The 24,163-nt window shown below is 40.3% G+C and overlaps 2 protein-coding genes and 1 long non-coding RNA gene across 12 annotated transcripts in view; 2 read left to right on the forward strand and 1 right to left on the reverse strand.

The window, feature by feature from the left end:
* The window catches only part of TECPR2 (tectonin beta-propeller repeat containing 2), a 72,456-nt gene extending 58,789 nt beyond the window's left edge, over nucleotides 1-13,667 (reverse strand). For all 6 annotated transcript variants that reach the window (XR_003999910.1, XM_030558709.1, XM_030558708.1 and 3 more), the window contains exons 1-4: nucleotides 13,580-13,667; nucleotides 5,687-5,969; nucleotides 5,415-5,543; nucleotides 3,558-3,689 (exon numbers count right to left, since the gene is read on the reverse strand). Coding sequence is in view for 5 of the 6 variants with exons in the window: in XM_030558709.1 (XP_030414569.1) it covers nucleotides 3,558-3,689; nucleotides 5,415-5,543; nucleotides 5,687-5,941 (516 nt within the window). In the remaining variant the exon portion in view is untranslated. The remainder of the gene's footprint in view (nucleotides 1-3,557; nucleotides 3,690-5,414; nucleotides 5,544-5,686; nucleotides 5,970-13,579) is intronic.
* LOC115649774 lies at nucleotides 153-6,712 on the forward strand. The gene is made up of 3 exons (XR_003999911.1): nucleotides 153-221; nucleotides 5,313-5,320; nucleotides 6,698-6,712. It is a non-coding gene; the product is annotated as an uncharacterized LOC115649774 (long non-coding RNA).
* Nucleotides 13,251-22,429, forward strand: CINP (cyclin dependent kinase 2 interacting protein). 5 transcript variants are annotated; one of them, XM_030558716.1, is made up of 5 exons: nucleotides 13,251-13,367; nucleotides 15,162-15,330; nucleotides 16,143-16,269; nucleotides 19,681-19,810; nucleotides 22,116-22,429. In XM_030558716.1, the coding sequence occupies exons 2-5, from the start codon at nucleotides 15,254-15,256 to the stop codon at nucleotides 22,316-22,318; spliced, it is 537 nt and encodes a 178-aa protein (XP_030414576.1). In that variant the 5' UTR covers nucleotides 13,251-13,367; nucleotides 15,162-15,253; the 3' UTR covers nucleotides 22,319-22,429. The 5 variants fall into 5 exon arrangements, with proteins under 5 accessions (XP_030414576.1, XP_030414572.1, XP_030414575.1 ...); XM_030558712.1 differs by lacking the exon at nucleotides 13,251-13,367 and adding an exon at nucleotides 13,584-13,717; XM_030558715.1 differs by lacking the exon at nucleotides 13,251-13,367 and adding an exon at nucleotides 13,713-13,793.
* The last annotated feature ends 1,734 nt before the right edge of the window (nucleotides 22,430-24,163 follow it).

The following is a 24,163-nucleotide window of genomic DNA, read 5'->3' on the forward strand; positions in this document are numbered from 1 at the left end:
ATTAACTCAAAAAAATTAATCACGATTAATCGGAGTTTTCATTGCATTGTTAAACAATAGAATACCCATCGAAACTTATTAAATATTTTGCATGTTTTTCTACATTTTCATTTAAATTGTATTCTATGTTGTAACTGAAATCGAAGTGTATATTATTTATTACAAATATTTGCACTGTAAAAATGATAAAGAAATAGAATTTTCCAATTCACCTCATACTAGTATTATAGTGCAGTTATTGTCATGAAAGTGCAACTTACAAATGTGGGTTTTTTTTGTTACGTAACTGCACAAAAAAAACCCCACAATGTAAAACTTCAGAGCCTACAAGTCCACTCAGTCCTACTTCCTGTTCAGCCAAAGACAAACAAGTTTGTTTACATTTACAGAGGAGAATGCTGCCCTCTTCTTATTTACAACGTCACCAGAAAGTGAGAACAGGTATTTGCATGGCATTTTTGTAGCTGGCATGTAAGTACCTTGCAATGCCAGCTATGCTAAACATTCATGTGCCCCCTTCATGCTTTGGTCATTATTCCAGAGGACATGCTTCCATGTGGATGGCACTCATTAAAAAAATAATGCATTAATTAAATTTGGGACTGAACTCCTTGGGGGAGAATTGTATGTCCCCTGCTATGTTTTACCTGCATTCCGCCATATATTTTGTTATAGCAGTCTTGGATCATGATCCAACACATGTTGTTCATTTTAAGAACACTTTCACTGCAGATTTGACAAAACACAAAGAAGGTACCAATGTGAGAGTTCTAAACATAGCTACAGCATTCGACCCAAGGTTTAGGAATCCGAAGCGCCTTCCAAAATCTGAGAGAGATGAAGTGTGGAGCATGCTTTTCAAAATCTTAAAAGAGCAACATTCCAATGCAGAAACTACAGAACCCGAACCACCAAAAAAGAACATAAACCTTCTGCTGGTGGCATCTGACTCAGATGATGAAAATGAATGTGAGTCAGTCCGCACTGCTTTGGACTGTTATCGAGCAAAACTCATCATCAGCATGGATGCATGTCCTCCAGAATGGTGTTTGAAGACGGCGATCTATGAATCGCTAGTACATCTGGCACGTAAGTATCTTGCGACGCCAGCTACAATAGTGCCATGCCAATGCCTGTTCTCACTTTCAAGTGACATTGTAAACAAGAAGCAGGCAGCATTATCTTTTTAATCACGCGACTAATCGCGATTAATTTTTAACTGCTTGACAGTCCTAGTACTAACAGATTAAATAATACTCACTTTCAAAAACTGTCCCTTGAAATTCATCCGAATGAATTTCAGACTCTGACATCCCACTCGTCTGTGTGAATTATACGTATAGATAATGTATAGAATTATACGTAAAGTTCAGTTTCTACTGCCATACTAGCTATCACATTTGTCTGAGTTCAATGGGAACTCCACTACACATTCCTCCCCCATCCACATTCCCCCATCCAACTGATGGAGTTCATAAGAGAATGAGATGCTGATCTAATTAGTGGTATTAAATCCTGGAGGGTATATCTACACTATGAAATTAGGTCGATTTTATAGAAGTCAATTGCGTATGTCCACACTAAGCGCATTAAGTTGGCAGACTGCTACTGTGGCTAGCATCGATTTACGGAGCGGTGCACTGTGGGTAGCTATCCCACAGTTCCCGCAGTCTCCGCTGCCCATTGGAATTCTGAGTTAAGCTCCCAATGCCTGACAGAGCAAAAACATTGTCACAAGTGGTTTTGGGTACATGTCGTCAGTTACTCAACCTCCGTGAAAGCAACGGCAGACAATAGTTTCACGTCAGACACCAGGGTGATTAGAAGAGCACAACAAGGTGTGCTGCACATCATAGAGGCTTTGAAAACCAGTTTCATGACTGGCCAGGCTTTGGTGTGAGAGTTGTGTGTGTTTCCCCTTGACGCAAACCCACCCCCTTTGTTGATTTTAATTCCCATTAAGCCACCATCCTCCCCCCTTCAAAATAAAGTAACTATTGTTTTGAAACCATGCGCTCTCTCTTTATTAATTAAAAAAAAAAATTAGATGACAGTCAAGGTAGCCTGGGTGGGGTGGGGGAAGAGGGAAGGACAAGGCCACACAGCTTATTGTAGCCACACTAAAAATAAAACTGTTTGAATGACAGCCTTCTTTTGCTTGGGCCATCCTCTACAGTGGTGTGGCTGGGTGCCTGAGCCTCCCTCCCCCACGTTCTTGGGCATCTGGGTGAGGAGGCTATGGAACGTGGGGAGGAGGATAGGCAATTATACAGTGGACGCAGCGGGGGGTCTGTGCTCTTGGCTTTCCTGCAGCTCCAACAGATGCTTGATCATGTCTGTTTGCTCCCCCATTAGCCTCAGCATTGCATCCTGCCCCGGCTCTTCGTGCTCGCTTAATTCTTTCCTGGCTTCTGCCACTAAATGCCTCCATGCATTAAGCTGCGCCCTATAATTGTGAGAGGACTGCATGAGCTCGGAAATCATGTCAGCAAGAGTGCATTTTTTTCGCCTTCTAATCTGTGATAACCTCAGGGATGGAGAAGATAGGGGAGCGTAGAAACATTCTACACTCTACAATTCTGGGGGGACTGCATGGTCACCTGTGCTGCTGAATTCGCCACACTGACCAAACAGAAAACGAAATTCAAAAGTTCCCGGGGTTTTTCCTGTCTGGCTAGTGCATCGAAGTTCAAAGTGCTGACCAGAGCGGACACAATGGAGCACTCTGGGATAGCTCCTGGAGGACAATATCATCAATTTGCATCCACACTACCCCAAATTTGACCCAGCAAAGTCGATTTTAGCACTACTCCCCTCGCCGTGGAGGAGTACAGAAGTCAATTTTAAGAGTCCTTTAGGTCAACAGAACAGGGTTGGTTGTGTGGACACATTCATTTTTAAAATTGACTTAACACGGCTAAATTTGACCTAACCCTGTAGCGTAGACAAGGCCTTAGTGTCTGTCCAGACTAGAAAGAAATGAGGTTAGATTGGGAGAGCATTTTTCCCTCAAATAGATGCAACTTAATACCTTTATCCTCAGTGTAATTGGTCAAACTAAACCTTTTGTAACACTTTACTTATACAGTCCCTCAGGAAGATTAAATTCAGTGGTAGTATTCTGCAAAGCCACCCAGTGGACCCCAGCTTCATTTTCATCGTACACCCCGGGCTACTGAGATATGAAGTGCTTCTGGAGAAGCACTGGATCACTGTGGTAAGGAAGTGCCTTGTCTTGCTGAATGGGAACTTTACCAGAGAATTAAAAAGGGGCACTGGATGGACTCTCAAGGAAGCCGCATCCAGTATACTTCAAACAGATAGTTGGTGGGCATGACTGGGTGAGAGGGAGAGTAGACGCAAAAGTAGGTAAAAATGGGAGGAGACGACCACTGTCTACATTAGTTGTAATGAAGAAACCACAGTGCTCTCCTTGCCTTACATATAAACAACTTGACTACGAAGAATTGAAGATTTACCCATCTGCTAAATATTTAATTAATATTCTTTCAGAAAATCTTAAAACCAGAATTCTAACCTCCAAAAGAAATATCTACCTGGTCTAAATCCAGAGCAGAATAGACAATTTTCCCTTTGTCATCACCAGAGAATAATTTCATTCCATTGGGACTCCAAGCTAAGGCTGTGATGCTGCTTTTGTGGATACCAGCCACATCAAATCTCCGAAGCTGCAAATTGACACCAAGGGAATACAAAGAAAGAGTAATGGGGAGGGGGAAAAACAGACCCTGGGCATATTCAGTGACTCAGCTTTAAGTATTAGCTCTGAATTGACAAAACTAAGGTTATCTTCATTCCTAATCAGCAATTTTATTTAATTTCATCATACATCAAGCATTGCATGGAAGAGATTTTGACCAAGCTCATTGTTTAAGAGTACTACTGAAGAAAAAAATAATATTTTCATAAGATTAATACATGATTAACATATACTCACAAGATATTTCATTATACACAGATTTCCTGATCCTCACTGTTTTAGATGTGCAAAATCATTATACAACAATTTATTAGGAAAGAACAGTTATTTGCCCTACAGTAACTGAGTTTCTTCAAGATGATGATGTAACTGAAGATCCCACTGTAGATGTGCACACAAAAGCTCAAAACCTTTTTTCTAATAATGTCTAGTGGGATCACAAATGCACACAGGCATAAAGAGTGAAGCGGCCACAACTCTCTTTCAGTTCCCTTGCAAAATGAAGACTTTGTTAACGGATTACTCCAAAACCGGGGATGGAGGGTGAGTTGTGGAATCTACATTATCAGCATGAAGAACAACACCTTACTGTAGGGTAAGTAATCATATTTCTTGGTCTGTGTATCAGTGTGGATCCGGCAAGCAGTATCCTCTTCAGGATGGCAGGCATGAGGACTATTAGCTGCATTAGTCAAACAGAGAGTAAAGTATAGCCCCCCCATAACTTTGGGTCTGATCTGGCAGCCAAATCCTGTGCACAATGCTTGACACAGACCTGAACAGGTTGCGCCACATAGCAGTTTCTGGATATTGGTATGTTGCAAAAGCATGCTGAGGATGCTGCTTGGGCTCTCCTGGAGTGAAGGGCACGTCAGCCAGCTGATCACACAGCAAGATTCAAAATGGGTAACACAGTTTAAGTCTTTGGGATAAAATAGCCTGACATTTGTGCTGGCTAGCTATAGCCACAAATAGACTTGGGGACAGCCTGAAAGATTTGGCCTTGTTAATAGAATACTGAAGAGCCAGAATGCTTGAAGATAATGTCTACTCCTGGATCGGAAGCTACCCTCATAGGTTTCTCGAAGGGGGGTAGTTTGAGTCTTACATCTTGGGATTTCTGGTGTGGGATGAGAAGTGGCAGACAGTATATTTCTTGGGGATATCTGCTTACCCAAAACAGAACAGGCATCTGCTATGTTCATCTGTGATGGGTATTAGCCCATTGCAAGAAATGGTTTGAGCCCAGTGGGTTTAGAATCCACAACTAGCAGTTAGTCTGAAGCACCTCACGCTGCTCCCCTAATCTGTCCTAACTGCTTCTTTTCCCTTTTGGGGGTGAGGGATAGACAAACAGACAAATCAAGTGAAGAAATGAATGAAAAGTCGAAACAAACATGACATTTCTTCACCAGAGAAGAATTCTGAAAATCAAAAGCAAGTGACGTTGGACACAGTCCAGATTACATCTCACTGCCACCAGTAATAAGAGGGAACTGAGGAAGAGCTTCCACTATCCCACCCTTTACTTCCTCATATGGTAGCATGAGGCAACACAGATGGCATGAGCAGGCCTGATGGATACTGTTAGACAAATGAGTCTGAGCTTACGCATCTGCCATGAGACCCACATCGATAGTCAAAGAAGATCATACTTAACATCAAAGAAGTTGTAACCAAATTTAACATTTACTTGTTTGTTTCTTCCAGGTAACAAAGAGACAAGTTGAAAAATTGCAACCCGGCCTGAAACTGTACCAACAGCAACAAGATCATCAAAGCAGTTCAGCAACTTTACAGCAGTAATAGATTCAGTCTTCCCCTGTTGAAATAAGAAAAACAAAATTGCAAAATTAAAGAAGTTTCCTGAAGGAAAGACCTATAAGTGCTAATTTGCCACCAACAGCTAAAGAAGTATTGAAAAACTTCTGATGATAAAGCCAGGCACAAAGAGTTAATTTTTACCTCAAAATTGTATTTTTTCATCTGGTTTAAATGTCTGCAGTACAGATAGAGCATTCCAATGCTACTGCCCACAGCAATGTAGTCCTCATTGGTATCAAGTGCTGTGAGGTACACCACAATGGAGCGAAATCCCTTTTGGACCTTGGTAGGAATGGCATTCAGGAGATAGTACAGGGGGCAAAACTCCTTAAATATAACTGGCAGAGCTGCAGATGCCATGGTAAAGGTTAGTTTCAGTAGTTTACAGGCTGGCATAAACACATTTACTTCACACTAAGGAAACCTGAAAAACAACAAACACCTTTAGTTAAAATGTATTCTTTCCAAATGAGCTAACAGAATAGCTGTAGTTCGGTACAAACAGCAACCAATTAAAAAAAAAAAAAAAGTCTCACTTAGTAGAACAAATCATTCTACAACAAGAAACTAAACATTTCCGCTCAAATTGAGCCAATATTACCACCAGCACCAAATGGTGTACATTGTAATTACCCAACAGTTGATAAGCAATTTTCTCTCCAATCTTGACCAGAACAGATCGGCCTAGACTGAGCCCAAATGCAGCATTCCACTCTCAAAAGAATGGGAAAAACATCAACTGACTATGGTACAATTCATTCCTATTTGGTTACTGAAAGAGTAAAATCATATTAGCATAAAAGTAAAAACTGAGTGCTCACTACATGGCACAAAACAAAACATGCAAGTACATGCAGGAGAAAGACCCCTATAAACACTGGGCTCAATCCTAAAATCACAGAGTTCTCAGTTTCCCTGAATTATAAGAAGAGCATAGGACTGCAAGCTTGTGTCTTTTGACTTTTATACTAAATGGTGTCTATGTCCAATTCCTTAATCCCACCACAGGACTATAATTATATTAGGTATATATTTAAATTGCCTTCATATTTAGCAAGTAAATATAAGAATAAATATTAGCAAGATAATTTGTGGGAACAATAGGGGCAATTGAAAAAGTGAGGGGACTCCCAATTTGACAGGCACATCCAGAGATTTGTTTAGTTATTTCATTTAAATAAGTGACAGGGAAAGCAGTTTAAAAAAAAATAGTGTACACAAGACTTTCCTGTTATGGTTAAACAAGAAGTTTATAGAATGTTTAGGAGAGAATGTGGTATCCTCTCAGGAGTAAAGGAAAGAAAAGCTATAGTTTGCTTCCCTTGAAGTTTAAATGTATGATGATCTTACTGTACTAACTGTCTCAGTTGCTTTCTGAAATCTTCTCCCCATTCATATGGTATGCCAAGATATTAAATAATGCAATTAAAAACTGAAGCCTGTCTGCTTACAGGATCACAGCCTTGATATAAGTCTTTTTTTATTATTATTTGCAGCAGCTAGTCTCCTCATGGATGACTTTGAAAGACAGGAAAGAACAGAAGTCTTCTGGTTTCAAACTTCATTATACCAGAGGGTATTTTGATTAGTAAGATAGTTTTGATCCAGCCAAAAAATATCTACAGTTTTTTAGGCAAGGAATTCTTTATTTCTGGGGAGAAGAAAGGCTGCTATATGATCCCAAAAACAACTCTGAAGCTTAAAGAATTTTTTTTTTTAAATTCTAAAAATGTCTACTATTGTGTGAAGCATTCTGCTATAGTGACCATACACATGTATAGTTTGTATCCAATTGTGCCTGGACTGTATGTTTTCTGAGGAAAGGAAATGTTATTTGTTTGGCACACTGTTGGGAAGCACCATGCACATTACAGTGCTATATAGACTGATTTTTTTAAAAAATACCCATCACCATTTTAACATCTCCATTACTACGAATCAGTTCGGTGTCTCAATTTATTTCATTGTTATTTTCCCAACAGAATTCAGTGTGCTATCTTTGGACCCTGAAACACTTACTCTTACAAAATTCACTTTTTTGGCTTGATTTCCACCACTAATTCTCCATTTCACTCTTATAGCTCAAGGCCAACTATTATTAAAAACAAAAATCTATTAAAAGAAACAAGATGCAAGAAAACAGTTTATGCAACCTGGGACGTTGCACTCCATATGTTTTATGGAAATTTGCTAATGAGTGTGAATATAATGTAACTGGATTATGCTTCATGCAAAAGATCTTTTGTAAGGTATCATTACAAAGCTTATAATCTATGGAGTGTGTTCATCCTATTTGTATGTATGTATCATTCTTGTATCTGAAACTAGAAATATGAAGTATTACTCTGAGTTCCTATTTTAATTATGTAAAGTTGGGGCCATTAATAGTGGCTTAGAATCTTGATGGCTCCCATTTACTATGACAATTGGTTGTAGATGGTTTATTTATCTGCAAGCCTTCTTGTGGACATGGAGACCATGTGAACATGTCACATGATACTGGAATCCATCTTAAACCTGGTGCCTTTCCATTTAGAAGGAAGGGTGGGAACCCAGAGAAAGACAAAGGATTCCCACCTTGTGCCAAAGCTATAAAAAGGGGGTGGAACAGAATAAAGAGGGCTGCAGTCATGAGAATCTCCTAGTTATCACCTGGGCTGGAACTAACAAGAACTGTATCGGGGAAAGGATTAGTCCCAGACTAAGAAGGAGTCTAATCTGTGAAAGAAACTTACATCTCTGAGGGTGAACATCTCTGAGGGTGAGATTTACCTGTATTCAGTTTCTTAACATATTAGGCTTAGACTTGCGTGTTTTGTTTTATTCTGCTTAGTAACTCACTTGGTTCTATCTGTTATTTCTTGAAACCACTTAAATTCTTATTAAACCCAGAGTAAGTGATTAATACCTGGGGAGCAAACAGCTGTGCATCTCTCTCTATCAGTATTATAGACAGCGGACAATTTAGGAGTTTACCCTGTAAAAGCTTTATACGGAGTAAAACATTTATTTGGGGCTTGGATCCCATTGGGAGCTGGAGATAGGTGACCTGCTGAGTGGTTTTCAGTTAAAGCCTGTAGCTTTGGGGGCATGATTCAGACCTGGGTCTGTGTTGCAGCAGACTAGCATGTCTGGCTCAACAAGGCAGGGTTCTGGAGTCTCAAGCTGACAGGGAAAACGGGCTCAGAGATAGTTTCAGCACATCAGGTAACAGTCCCAAGAAGGTCTCTGTGATCAAACCTGCACACAACCTATAAAGCAACATCTCCTCCCCCTCCAACTGCTGTATTCTCATCCTACCATGGGATTTTTACTAGTTTACCCATCTACCTAAATCAAAGTCTCCTTGAGATAAGAACTGAGAGTGAAACCCAGGCCCCACTTAAGATAATGGCATTTTACCACTGATGTCAATGGAGTCAGGATTTCACCTTCTACGTTGTTATAGTTTGAATAGGGCCATACGCACCCAGGGATGCCATATGAAAAAAAGTTATCTTACTTTAAAACACTATAAAAGTTTCCAGAGACTCTCTAATACATTCAAATATTAAACACTTTATCAGAGATTATTGAACCTTTGTGACAAACTGCTCATATGAGTTCTCCCACTGACTCCAGTGAAACTATTCTTGAAAGCGAGGATTGGATCAGGCACTATGTCTTACGACAGAACTTCTGAGAATTCATTTTGGCTTTCTCCAACATAAGTCATAGTTCATTTTATAATTTAAGAAGTGTTTATAAAAAGTACAGCAGCAGTGTTTGTGCTTGTGAGGTTTAGTTTATCATCTTACAATACCCTTGTGAGGGTATTTGAATATTATTCCCCCCTCCCCCCCCCTTTATAGATAGAGAATCTGAAAGTGGCCTTGATCCTGCAAGCTGTCCCACCTGGGAAGACCCTTGGACCATCTGCATACATACAAGGGTACACCTGCTTGGAACAGTTAGCATGAGCAGTGCCTAAATTAATTGTTCTGGACCATACAACACATAAATGGCAAAGCCAGGACTAGAAGAATTTTGGGATACATGACTACCAGGGATGGGTTTTATGTGTTTTAATGGTGTATGTTAATTTGTTTTTGAGCTGGAGGATAGTGGTGGCTTAATTTACAGAGGACGATATCAGATTAGAAGTATCATCCTTAGTCCTTTACATGAATTCCTACCTCAACCCAAGATGGTTAAAACTAATATAGTTATCAGAAAAACAAATCTATGTTTGACTCTTTGTGCTACATTTGGCTTGCACAATTAAAAACAGTTTAGGCAGTTTCATTTTCTAGTAGTTACACAGTTCAGCTTCAGTTTGAGGTACTACCAGACTTTGAGGTACTCCAAAACTAAGAAGAGTCGTCTTTTTTTTGTTTTAAACAATGAAAAATTTTTTGTTTTGTAGGTTATTAAACACAATGAGCCTAATCATCACTGTACCCTGCACAGTCACTTACCTCTGTGAAAAATGAATGTAAAAGTATAAAACGCTCCACAATCAAAATGGCTATATTTTATACCATCTTTGCACAAACATAAAAGCTCAAGACAGAAGAGAATCAGGTTTCAAACATACATCTTGAATTTAAACTACTGGACAGTGATCTTCGGACAACACATGCTTTCTTTTCCTTATTGATTATTCGAAGACAGCATTTGTATCTACTTTTCCCCCTTCATTACTCATATCAGGGAAACTGAAAACAAATGGCTGGCATAACCTGTTTTCCCAGACCAATTTTAGGAATGGTTCTGCATATTCAGTGGAATCAGCAATTGTTATTTTCAAAAACATAATTGCCATGTGCGACAAATCAGGGCAGGGTTGTCATAAACAGATAGCTAAGGGTTAACGTCTCTTTCACCTGGAAAGAAGTAATCTGAAACACCTGACCAGAGGACCAATCAGGAAACCAGACTTTTTCAGGTCTGGGTGGAGGGAAGGTTGTGTGTGAGTCCTTTGTTTTTGGGTTTTCTGTCTGTCTGTCTCTCTCTCGGCTATGAGAGGATTTCTGTTTCCTGCTTTCTAATCTTCTGTTTCCAAGTTGTAAGTACAAATATAGTAAGGCAGTAAGGATTCTATTGTTTTCTTTTGTATTTACCTGGGTATAGTTGCTGGAGTGTTTTGAATTGTATTCTTTTTGAATAAGGCTGTTTATTCATATTTCTTTTAAGCAATTGACCCTGTATTTGTCACCTTGATACAGAGAGACCATTTTTATGTATTTTTCTTTCTTTTTACATAAAGCTTTCTTTTTAAGACCTGTTGGCGTTTTTCTTTAGTGGGGAACTCCAGGGAATTGAGTCTGTGCTCACCAGGGAATTGGTGGGAGGAAGAAGTCAGGGGGAAATCTGTGTGTGTTAGATTTACTAGCCTGACTTTGCATTCCCTCTGGGTGAGGGGGAAAGAGAGATTAGCTCTCGGTACTTCTGTTTTCCAAGGCTGGAAACGGGGAGGGTGGAATCCCTCTGTTTAGATTCACGGAGTTTGCTTCTGTGTATCTCTCCAGGAACACCTGGAGGAGGGAAGGGAAAAGGTTTATTTCCCTTTGTTGTGAGACTCAAAGGATTTGGGGCTTGGGGTCCCCAGAGACGTTTTTTGGGGGGACCAGAGTGCCCCAAAACACTCTAATTTTTTGGGTGGTGGCAGCTTTACCAGGTCCAAGCTGGTAACTAAACTTGGAGATTTTCATGCTAACCCCCATATTTTGGACGCTAAGGTCCAAATCTGGGACTAGGTTTATGATAAGGGTAACAGACATTTTGCAGTGGAAATATAAGCAGCATGAAGTGCCTTACAATTTAGGCTCCAAGTCTGTCATGAGGTCACAGATTCTTTGACTTTTCAGGACCTCAGTGACTTCTGCAGCCACTGGTGCCACTGACCACGGGGCCAGACGCACTGGCCGCTGCTGGGGCAGTCTCAGGCCACCACGTACCTTTGCCCATCAGAGCGCCACTCCAGAACACCCAAGATATAGTTGGAGTATATAGTACAAGTCATGGACAGGACATGGCCCGTGAATTTTTCTGTACTGCCCATGACCTGTCCATGACTTTTACTAAAAATACCATGACTAAACCTTAGCCTTACTTATGATGCATTCCACACCTCCTTGAAGAAAAGGCGCTCCTCCTTCAATCCACAAACACCACAGCCAGCCTCTCTGGCTGTTACTTCTCTACTACTACTTCTCTAGTCTCAATAATGGGGACTATGGCTCAGCAGCTGTGAAACAGCAAAAAGGAAGATAGTCCTGTAATTAAGGGACAAGACTGGGAATCAGGAGATGAGGATTCAATTCCATGCTCTGCCACAGACTTGTGTGACCGCAAGGAAATTATTGCATCGCTCTGTGCCTCAGTTCCCTGTCTTTACAATAATATTTCCCCTTTCTCACCCTTTGTTTTGTCTATTTAGATTTAAGTTCTTTAAGACAGGAATCATCTCTTATTATGTATATGCACAGCACCTATCACAATGGGCGCATTTGACATGCGCGATTTCTGCTTTATGTGATCGGCAAGAACAAAACATAAAGAGAGAGAAAAATAACAATTTACATACTATTTCTGTAGTGCGGGCGATTCCGCCCGCCATTACACTCAATGTAATTTTGACTACACGCGGTTTTCGCTTTACACACTGACTGCGGAACGTAACCCCAGCGTAAGATGAGACAGGCCTGTAGTCTTACTGAACTCAGTGGAATTACTCATGAGCTTAAAGGTAAGCATATGTATAAGAGGTTGCACAATCATGGCATTAGTTTGCACTATTGCTATTTTTCATAATTATTCATTTCTAAGGTGTTTACCAAAAAACTAGCAACTTGAAAAACATTTCAGTGTTATTGTATTGCATATATGACAGCAGCAGAACAAAAACTAAGCTTCCATAGTTAAAATATTAAATTACCTATAGCTCATATTGACCACTCTAATCCTCTAGCCCATGTCAAATTGCAACAGTTTTCCCCCACAAAATCTTTGTACAGGGACACCAAGGAAAGTAACAAATGTTACTTAAAAGCATTCATGTGACCTCAGAACTGGGAACTACACTTATGAAAGTGGGCACACAAAGTTTATTTGCAGGTTAGCTTAAAATAACTTCCAAATTTGTGACTTCAACTACAACAGCATTAACCTTATTGTGCTGATGTCGCAACCACGTTACGAGACTTTATTAACTAACTAAATTTCTTATTCATAAAAATAAGCACAAGTCAGCACATTTTAAACTATTATTAAATAGTCTGACATTCTCTGTCCTGCCTCCATCCCCACACCCTGCAAACTGTTTTAAAGAGACACCACAGAGAAATTTGGTTAGAAAGTTAGTTTCATTTTCTTTGTATTTAATTCTCAAGTTTAAAAAAAAAAAGTTTCCCACTCCACCCTCCGAAGAAATAAAAACTGGGATGAGGAGCGTGAAGCTGCACATCATTGTAATTAGAGAGCCAGGTAGACAGGGTAATCTCAGGGAAATCTGGACCAACTTCTGTTGGTATTACCTTCCCCAGCTTGTCTCTCTAATATCCTGGGACCCACACAGTTACAACTAGGATGCATACATCCTTCTAACGCCACCCCAGGTTTTACAACGTTTACACACTAGTTGACCAGATTAACCGAATCAAGAACAAAACACCGGTCCTGGTCATGCGCAACAGATTCCCCATGGGGAGAATTCAACAGGCAGCAAACAGCAGAGCAGCAGCTGCTTCACGGGGCTGCCGAAGGATGAAATGAAGCGGGGCTAGCAAGCACCTCCAGCCCCTTTGCTCACCGAGGGAAGCGGAGTTTAAAGCGGGTGCAAGTACCCACTGCCTCGCCGAGGCGCGAACGATCCCCACCTTTTCCAACAGCAGAGGGGGGACCTGGGGGGCCAGTTTCCCTATTCCAGCCTCTCCTGGAGCCCGAGCCGCAGAGCAGCAAGGGGAGAGGAAAAGGGGCGGGTGGGGGAAGGGCTGATGGAGAAAGAGGGCGGAGGCGTGAGGAGCAGCCCAGAGCCGCGGCTGCCTGACTCACCTCAGCAAGGGGCCGGGCCCCTCATGTCTCGCGGGAGGGCGCGCGCTGCCTCCCCGAGGCCCCGGGCGAGGGAAGACCAAGCCGCCGGGCCGGGCGCGGCTGAGCGACGGCTGCCGGGCCCGGGTGGGGGGACCGGACGTGAGCGCACTTCCGAGGGAAGGCGGAGCGCGGCGCGGCCGTGGGACCTATCACGGCGGGGCTCGGGGTATGGCTGGTGAGCGAGGCCCGCGGCCCCAGGGGCGCATGGCGGGAGAGGGGTGTTTGTCTCCCGCCGGGGTCGGGTGCCGCAGAGGGGCGCTGCCTTCATGGTAGACCCAGTCCTGCCCCCCCCCCCCGTTTTCCCTCCGAGGGCACGTGAGCCGAGCTCCGCGCGCAGTTCGTCAGTTATAGTCCGTTATTATCGTTACGTTTCCAAATGCCAAGGAAATCGACCAACGCGGGCTGGGGCTGTAGGGCCTCGATCCCGCGGGACCGTCAGCCTGCGCAGCCAAGGGGACGGGACCCCTCCCGTGCGTAACGCTCAGCGGGTGGCCAGGTGTCTAAGCACACGGAAACCCCCGAGTCTTCCCAAATGTTTCTTACCGCCCTTCACTGCCTTGCCTGCTAATGTTGTATCTCAACAAATTAGCAGTGAGGAGTGTTAGTAAAGTGCCAAGGTTGTTAGTTTAATGTTCGTGAAGCACTTTGAGATCCTCAGATGAAAAGTAATTTAGCTGTGTAGAGAATTAGCATCAATTGTATGTACAGTCACACTCAGTGTATGTTTATAAATAACAGTATTATTCCTAGCGGCCCTTCCTCTGAAATCTTAGCTTGCTTTGTATTGTCCAGAAACTGTTTATGTGATGAACAGTAAAGTTGAGGACAGAAATTAGGTTGTCATTTGAATTGGCAATGATTGCAGATATGAGTGACTACATAGATGAGTAGTCCCATTGAATCAATGTTCCATTGAGGCTCACCTGTGTTAAATTAATCATGTACCTACATTTTTACAAGATTAAAGCCTTGCATTGTCATTAAAATCCTTTAAAAATATAAGGTGGCCCTATTGAAGTCAATAGCAAAACTCCTATTGCCTGCAGTAATGCCAGGATTTCACACTTCCTGCCCCTGGACAAACCTACTGAAATACTAATGATAGAGACCACAAGGTGAAAAATACTGGGTCCTGACAGAGTTAGTGACTAGCCAAGAAGTGCTACATTAAAATTTGACTTCAGAAAATACAGCCATTACTTGTATTGGCAAAATATTATAGGATTGCTTATTAGTGGTTTTACAGCATTAGTTAGGTGCTCTAATGGAATACGTCAATATGCAGTTTATTTTTTTCAGTACCCTAAGAATGTGATTATTTTACACTGATGGTGAAAGGCTGACAGGCTAGAAACTTGATTTATGATTAGAGTTAGTAGGATGCACGTAAACTACATTTTACTGAGTCAACATTCAGGAACAGAACATTGAGGAATATACTGCATGCAGCCACATACAACTATAATGACAACATAAAACAGTGCATTGATTTGCTATTGTAGATGTGTAAGGGTTTGCATTTTCTCTCTTTTTTTTTAAGCAGCAAAGAGTCCTGCTGCTGTTCCTCCAAAAAGACCTGTCTTATCTGTCAGTGCAAGAAAAATTAAAGATAACGCAGCAGACTGGCATAATTTAATGATGAAATGGGAGACGCTGAATAATAATGGATTTACTACTGCAAACAAAATTGTAAACTTGAAAATTGGCACACAGTGAGTATGTTAACAGGTCTTGCAGATAATGACACTGTAAAGGTCACTTTTACCGTGAAACTAGTTTGTTTTCCTGACTGGGCAGCTTTACAAAAAACCAACAGAGTGGACAGGTTTGGTATTCTATACCAGTAGCATTTTGTGATTGTATAAAATCAAAAGATTGAAATTTAGGTAAGGCTGTTTATGGTAAAACTTGGATAACCTCATAAGGGCTGTATTTGCAGCAAAATGTTTTTATACATACAAATAATAAATATTCAATATTTAAAATGCTAAATTACAAAATTAAGGTTTGATCCTAAAAAACCCTTTCTTAGGTGAGTTTTCTCTGACACACAACTCAGGTTACAAGATATCACTGAGGTCAAGAGCTTTGCAGAATTAAAAAAGGGATTGGCTATTTACAAGAATAACAAAAACATCCTGAGTTACAATAGTAAAGATTTTAAAAAGCCAATAACTTTGGAAGGGACATAATTCCTGCTTCAGGACATAAGACAACCTGTAACTAATGGGAATTAAAGAGAAACTTTCCTTTTCCTAGTGGACAGGCTGTTCCTTCATTGCCTAATGTAGGGTTCTTGTACTTTCCTCTGAACCATTTGGTACTAGCCACAGCTGAACACTGAACTAGCTAAACCATTCATCTAATCCTGTACAGCAATTCCTTTGTACTGTTCATATGAGACAGGGCTTGTAGGCTCAAGCCTTTTGTTATGTTGTGTAGAGGATAGCATAGACTTTAAATTCCTACAGTCTGTGAGTAAAGGTGTGCACAAGTATTTACACTAATATATGCTTTTGTTTAGATTTAAAGATAACAAGCTGGAGATAGAATGTGACAACATTGCATCTGACTGTGGAAAGCTGTCTCCAAACTATAATGAAGAACTTGAGATGTTCTGTGCAAAATTGCTTGAGACCTTGGAAAACATGGTAATGTTCATTTGTTTATCTTTCAAACTGTACACTCCCTAACCTGATGAAGCCATTGTTGGCAAGTGCGTTTGTCCACTAACTAAATCATTTTAAACTTTTACTGAAAATAAACTTTCATAAGGCTTTCATTCAGAGAATGACTCTAACTTTGGATATGCCTGATTACAAGTACTGTGTACTATGTTTATGAGATTGACTTGAAAATTTAAAAGTTGATTTTACATCTTCTCCTGGCTCCCGCTCTATTCCCCTTTTCATAGTATGATTTAAAAAAAAAATCTGCAAAATAATACAATGCCAATATTGTACCTATTGTCTATTCTTTCTCATCCTAAACGTGTTAAAAACAAAACAAGCATCAAGTTAGAAAGAGGATAGAACAGTTCAGACCTAATATGATGTGGTATCAATAAGCATATGTCTATGCAGCAATTAGAGGTGTGATTGCAGCACGTATAGGCATACCCAAGCTAACTTTAATCTAGTTCGAGTAACAGTAGCAGTTAAGCACAGCTGCACAGGCTGTACAAGCCCACCTGGGACCCTGTGTACATACATGACCAGCGATCCCATGCAGCTGCAGCTTCACTTCATTACTCACCCATGCTAACTTGAGCTACCTAGCGTATGTCCACATGTGGTAGTCACACCTCCAATAGCAGTGTAAACACAACCTAAGAACTATATTTTGTTTGATTGGACATAATTCAGTTTCCAGTTTTCCTAAATGCAGTTCTGTGTTACAGCTCCCATCTCTTTAGGGAACAGACTGGACATTTGTTATCTAACCTACTTAATGAGTGGACGCACTATTACGAATTGTCACCCCAATAATTTTGGAAATAGCCAATACAAGTGAAGATAAGTGACGTTCCTACTGTAATAGTAGTTCATACCTTCAGAATGGTATAGTAACCTAAATTAAAAATAGAGAAAAAGTAATACAAATCAAAAGAAAAAGTGTACAACCTATTCATTTTGCAGAAATAATTTCATGCACCTCATTGTTAACTTACCCTGAATTTTATTTCTTTATTATAATAACTCTAATATCCCTTAGCTATAAAGAAAAATGCCTATTAAAATGATATTGGTTTTATGTTAAATTGAGCAGTTCTGTGCAAACTGGAAAAAATTCCAATGATTGGTATAAGCAGGAAAATATTCCAGGTTCCTCATCAAGTTTGGTTCTCTGGAGAAAGTAAGAGTAATGCTTCTGTTTCTTCGTTTGAGGGCTTGGCTACACACAAAACTTCAAAGCGCTGCCGCGGGAGCGCTTTGAAGAGTGAGTGTAGTTGCAGTGCCAGCGCTGGGAGAGAGCTCTCCCAGCGCTGCACGTACTTCACCTCCTCATGGGGATTAGCTTGCAGCACTGTTTACACTGGTGCTTTACAGCACTGTATCTTGCAGCGCTTGGGGGTGTTTTTTCACACCCGAGCGAGAACGTTGCAGCGCTGTAAAGCGCCAGTGTAGCCAAGGCCTGAGTTACTGTCATGACTTAGCCCATTAAATGCACATTGATATAAGTTGTCATTCCTATTGAGCAGTTAAAGTCCAAGCATCTTTGTGTTGGATTAGACAATGCATATATACATATGTTATTTTCCACTGTTTGTAATCAGATGTACCATATATTCAGGAGTTTACAGCATGACCATGATGCTCCTAAATTCTTTACTGTAAAATGCTGCTACCAGCGTCAATTATTTTATTAATGGTTTAATGGATTTCAAAGCCAGTTGGAACCATTGTGATCATCTACCTCCTGTATAACACTGGCCATAAAACATCCCCAAAATAATTCCTAGAGCATATCTTTTAGCAAGACATACAATCTTGATTTAAAAATTGTCAGTGATGGAAAATCCACTAGACCCTTGGTAAATTGTTCCAGTAGTTAATTACTCTCACCATTACAATTTTACACCTTATTTCTACTGTGAGGTTGTCTAGCTTCAGCTTCCAGCCATTGGATCATGTTATACCTTTCTCTGTTAGATTGAAGAGCCCTTGTTAAATATTTATTCCCTGTGTAGATACTTATAGACTATAATCAAGTCACCCTTTAACCATTCCCTTAAGATAAACAGATCAACTCAAGGAGTTCAGTCACTATAAGGCATGTTTTCTAATCCTCTAATCATTCTTGTAGCTCTTCTCTGAACCCTCTCCAATTTATCAACATCCTTCTTGAATTATGTTCATCAGAACAGGACACGGTATTCCAGCAGCGGTCACAGCAGTGCTAAATACAGAGATAAAATAACCTCTCTACTCCTATTTGAGATTCCCCCGTTATGCATCCCAGGATCACATTAGCTCTTTTGGCCACAGTGTCACACTGGGAGCTCACGTTCAGCTGATTATCCTCTACAACCCCCAAATATTTTTCAGTCACTCTTCCCCCATCCTATAAGTATGGCCTACATTCTTTGTTCCTAGATGTATATACATTTAGCCATATTAAAAGGCATAGTGTGCTTATGCGCAGTTTACCAACCAATCCAGATTGCTCTGAATCAGTAACCTGTCCTCTTCATTATGTACCCCATCTCCAATTTTTGTATCATCTGCAAACTTTATCAGTGATGATTTTATGTTTTCTTCCAGATCATTGATAAAAATGTTAACTAGCATAGGGTTAAGTACCTATCCCTGCAGGACCCCACTAGAAACAGACCTACTGAATGATGATTCTCTATTTACGGTTACATTTTGAGACCTATCGGTTAGATCTATCAAGTGTTACCTTAGATAATGCACAATAGTTAATTCCCTTCTACCTTTCTAATCCTTCAAGATTACTATTATGGAAGAGTGCTCACACTGCAGTTAGCACTTACTATCCTAATTACTGGCCGTCTTCGGAGGGAGTAAAAGATTGAAATTGCATAGAGACTGAACTATTTTTCCATACCTAGAGGTGATTCAATCAGGTTAAGGCTGAGGGACGTTGGTAGGGAAGTTTGCACTTTCAGTGCCTGTGCAGTACCTGTTCTGTAGGAAAGAGCAACTTTCACCGTCAGTCCAGCTGCTTTCACCAGTACCAAATTGTTATAAAGGAAGAAAAACAAGAATATTGAGACAGAGCTTTACTAACTTTCTGGGTGGTAAACTTGGATTTAGGATTAAAAAAAAGGACTGAAGCTAGGGAAATGATTAAAATAGAAGTAAACAAACTGTACATGCAATGTTTGAAACACCAAGTGTTTCTCACATGAAATCTCTATATTAGTCCCACTAATAGCTATTTTTTGCAGTCATAGAAGTGAATTAGAAATTTCATGAATCTGGCTGAGGTAGTCACATAAAGTATTTTTGAACTTCATTAATAGTTAATATTTGTAAGATCTTAGTAGCATAAAATGCCCCAAATGTTTATTAACTTGAAACTCTAATCATTCTCAGGCAAAAATACAACAGAAAATGGAAAAACTGTGTTCAACTACTAAAGGAATTTGTGACTTAGAAACATATCATTATGAAAATGGAGATTGCAGGACACCACTCTTTCACACATGGCCCACTACGTACTTCTGTAAGTAGAATATTGTTTACTTGTAGTTATCCATTAGTATTTCCCAATGAGGAGCATTTTAAAGGACATTGGATGTCATCTGAAATTGATATAGTAATTTAGAAGAACTAAAAAATATGCCCTGTTAACTTTTATCTAGATAAGATTGTAACTTTGCCTTATGTAATGAGAGAGTCCGTCTTCCTAACAGAGTAAGCAATAGAGAAGTTACTGCACTGGTTCTCAAACTTTTGTACTGATGACCCCTTTCACGTAGCAAGCCTTTGAGTGCGACCCCCTCCTCCCTTATAAACTAAAACCATATTTTTATATATTTAACACCGTTATAAATGCTGGAGGCAAAGTGGGGTTTGGGGTGGAGGCTGCTGCTCGTGACCCCCCATGTAATAACCTCGTGACCCCCAGAGGGGTCCCACCCCCAGTCTGAGAACCCCTGAATTACTGCAGTAATTAACTTAAAGCAGTGGTTCTCAAACTATGGAGCGCACCTCCGTAGGGTGTGTGGGAATGTGTCAAGGGAGATGCGAGCTGTGAGATTTTTTTTTAAGAGCCTTGGCTGTTAGCCCCAGGCAGCTGGGGCTCCTGCAGCAGGGCTGTGTACACCTGGGAGGAGGGGATAAAGGGGCTAGATGGAGCCCCACCGCCAGGGCTCTCCTTCTTCCCTCCTCTTCCCCCGTCCCAGCCCTCACTGGGAGGCAGCTCAGGCATTTCCTCTTCCCCACCCCACCCCAAAAATCCCTCACCTGGAGATGGCAGCCGCTCCAGCTGTCAGTCCCTTGGTAAGGGAGGCAAAAGTAAGGGTGGCAATGGGGCATAAAGTCTGCCAAATAAGTTTGTGAACCACTGACAGGTTATTGCCACTGACAGCTCATGTAAATTGCAAAGCAACTCACACATTATAATTACAGTGTTAAGACATACAGACAGATCCAGTTAAAACAAGCAGCTGCTGCTGCTAGAAGTGTCAAAGCGGCAATAGCTACTCCCTACAAAGAGCAAAAATATCTGTGGTCTGGAAGCATTGAGTCCTATTCTACAGTCCAATTTGTAGAATTGGGTTTATTCTTAGGTGGGAGATGGGAGTTCGACCTTAGTTAATTGTAAGACACAGAAGAGTTTTAAAAGGGCTCTGATCCAGAGGATGACCAGACTGAGGAAGGAGAAGGCTCATCACTCTCTACCACCAAAAATAGGGAATGCAGATCCTTCCAGCATTCACTTCGTAACAGAGTGTAGGTGAGGCCTTCTCTGCCCTTCCAGTTATTTAACAATCTAAAAAAGCCTAGCAGGCTTCAAGTGTGTCTGTCTGACAAGCATCATTACTGCAGTTTTACAGCTCTTGGAACTCAGGAACTGGATGGCAACAGATTTGTTTCTCTGATTAATTGGAAGTAGTTCTTTTGTGCAGTGTGTCTCATGCTCCTCAATTCACTGCCCTAGAATAGTGGGATTCTCATGTCTTGGTTTCTGCTGACCAGAAGACTGGCAGGAGAAAGGGGATTTGCTGGACCCTCTGTTGTTGAAAAAGTCCAAAGAAATGTGGTTGTAATAATTTTACCTACAATTCTGGCTGAATTCCATGGGAATTGCAGGCTTGAGCCCTTATTGTCAAATATTTTGTTCACTTTCTGGGTCCAGCAATTCAAGTGACAATAGCCAGATACATTTTAAAAAAATATCCTTACCAGCGTTACTAGTAACTCCCGCACATTAGACAAACATTTCAGTTTCAAATTATTTTCACCATTTATTCTTCACTCACAAATAGTGTAGTTAGTTAAACAGATCAGCATTACTTCCTGGTGCTCAAGCACTTGCCCACTGTTTGGGTTAATATAGTATGCAGATTGTGGTTTAGTTGCCCAAAAATATCAAGGTATCCAGAAAATTTATGCAGAGTTTTTATTCAAAGTATTATAAAACCTTTACATTTTTAAACCAACGTCTCTTTAAAGAAATGGCTTAAAATAGTACCATTTTTATAGCTGTTTCTAAGATACTACTGTTGATGTAGAAATAAAAGGGGATTTTATACTGAAAAAGCATCTGTGTGGTAGAAATATATTGAATACATGAGCAATAAATTTGGCATTTCATATTGCAATGAAGAGGAGTGGTGTTAACTATTGTAAAGATCAGGATGGCTGTCTTACCTAAAGAAGAGGGGATAGTTATAAAAGCTTATATACTGTAATAGCTATTTTTAAAAAAATGATTCGTATAGCACAAGCATTGATTTATTACTTTTTCAGAGCTGCTTATATACGATTAGAAATGGTGCACGTAATTGTTCAATCCTTTTCAGATGAGGTTTCTTTCAAGCTCACTGAAATGTACAAGAAGGAAATACGACTTAAACAAACAATTGTGCAAGAGATTGCTCATACGGCTGACCAAGATCTTATGATGGTTTATTTATCGTCTTGGTTGTACCAGCCCTATATTGAGAGCAGCAGCAAACTACTGCTAGAAAGCATGTTGCTGGAAACAGGACATAGACAAGTGTAGCATTTAAGACTACTTCTAAAGATACTCATGTGACACTGAAGCAGCAAAAACTGCAAGGTTAATTATATGTTGTATTTTTATAAGATTATTAAAATGTGTTTTTCCTCTGTTTGTATTTGTTTCATTTGTCACTTCTCTTGGTTGATATAAAGCAATTATCTGAGATACCTATATTACCTCCTTCGCTGTAGTATCTGAACACCTCACAATTTTAGATGTGCTATTATCCTCAAATTGCACATGGGGAATCAAAGTAGAGAGAGGCTAAGGGCCAAATCCTCAAAGGTATTTATTCAAATTCAGTTGAAATCAATGGGCATTACGTGCCTAAATACCTTTGAGGATCTGGGTCTAAGGTCACACAGAAGACTGTAGTGGAACAGGGAACTGAACCTGGCTCATGGAGTCCTAGGTTAGAGCCCTCACCCCTGGACCATCATTCCTGACACCAAACTTGACACCCACTGAATGTCTTGCTACTTCTGTTTTGAACTGTCACACTACACCAAATCAAAGACAAAACATGTTCTGTTTTTTTCCTTGTGTACATACCACATAGATTTTCCGAAGTTTCAGGGTGGCATAGGCAATTACTAAGATCTGAAACTGTACCACTGTGGCATGAGAGTTCTGCCATTGATTTAAATAGCTGCAGAGTCAGTCTCTTAATGAAATAGCTTTTGTTATAGTGAATATATACAAATCTAGAAGTATCACTATATCCAGCTTATTCTCGCTTCCCCCAAACAATAAAATGCCCCCTCTGTTCCTACAATATGACTTTCCTACGTTGAAAAACTACAAGTTAACGAAACTATTACAAAAATTGTAGAGCTATTTATAAGCACCCTTAGATCTGCTTCTGCCAGCTGCAATAAGATGACTGTTAGCCCAAAACAAACCATTGAAAGAGGAGCCTGTCTTCTCTGACATGCCAAAAATTGAATGATCATGGAAATATTTATAGCTTCACTCTAAGTGGTCCCTCCAAGACATGGATGAGCCTGCTGTGGTAGCCATTGTGCTCTCCAGCTGTCAAACCAGCCCCTTTTGAAAGCTCTAAACATTTTAAAACTTTTGAGATTATACATGACTAACTTTACACCAGAATTTTGATTAACCTCATTAAATAAGTAATCAGAAAACCCTTTGCGTTAACAGATATTGCTATATTAGAAATTGTGTATACTTTTCTCACTTAAAGCTGCTTCAAACTGTAACTACAGAGTTCATAGTATCACTACTTCCTAGCAATAAATGCAGTGAAGTGTTATGGGACATTTCAAGTTCTCATGGATGTTTACAATGTACTTGCAGAAAAAAATGTGTTAAATTTTCTCCTCATACTATTTGGGCAGATGGTCTCCTTTGAACAGAGGAAAGGATTGCACCTGACAGGCTTGTAAGCTACTATACTCTCACTGAAGTTCTAATCATTAAAAGAAATTCTAGAGCAGCAGATTAAGAAAATCAGCAATAAGTAATGAATACAGCTTAGATACCAGTTAAATATGAGTCAATAGAGTAACACTGTTGCAAAAAAAAAAAAAGGCAAAAAAAAAAAAAAAAAGCAGCAAACATTCTGGGATGTATTAGCAGGAGTGTCGTAAGCAAAACATGAAAAGTAAGTCTTCCGCTCTACACCGCACTGATTAGGCCTCAACTGGAATACTGTGTCCAGTTCTGGGCACATTTCAGGAACAATGTGGACAAATTGGAGAAAGTCTAGAGAAGAGCAATAAAAATGATTAAAGGTCTCGAAAACATGACTTATGAGGGACAATCAAAAAAATAAAGCTATGAGGTTTGTTTAGTCTTGAAAAGAGAAGACAGAGGGGTCATAAC

Source organism: Gopherus evgoodei, chromosome 4, assembly GCF_007399415.2.
Source record: "Gopherus evgoodei ecotype Sinaloan lineage chromosome 4, rGopEvg1_v1.p, whole genome shotgun sequence".
NCBI lineage: Eukaryota > Metazoa > Chordata > Testudines > Testudinidae > Gopherus > Gopherus evgoodei.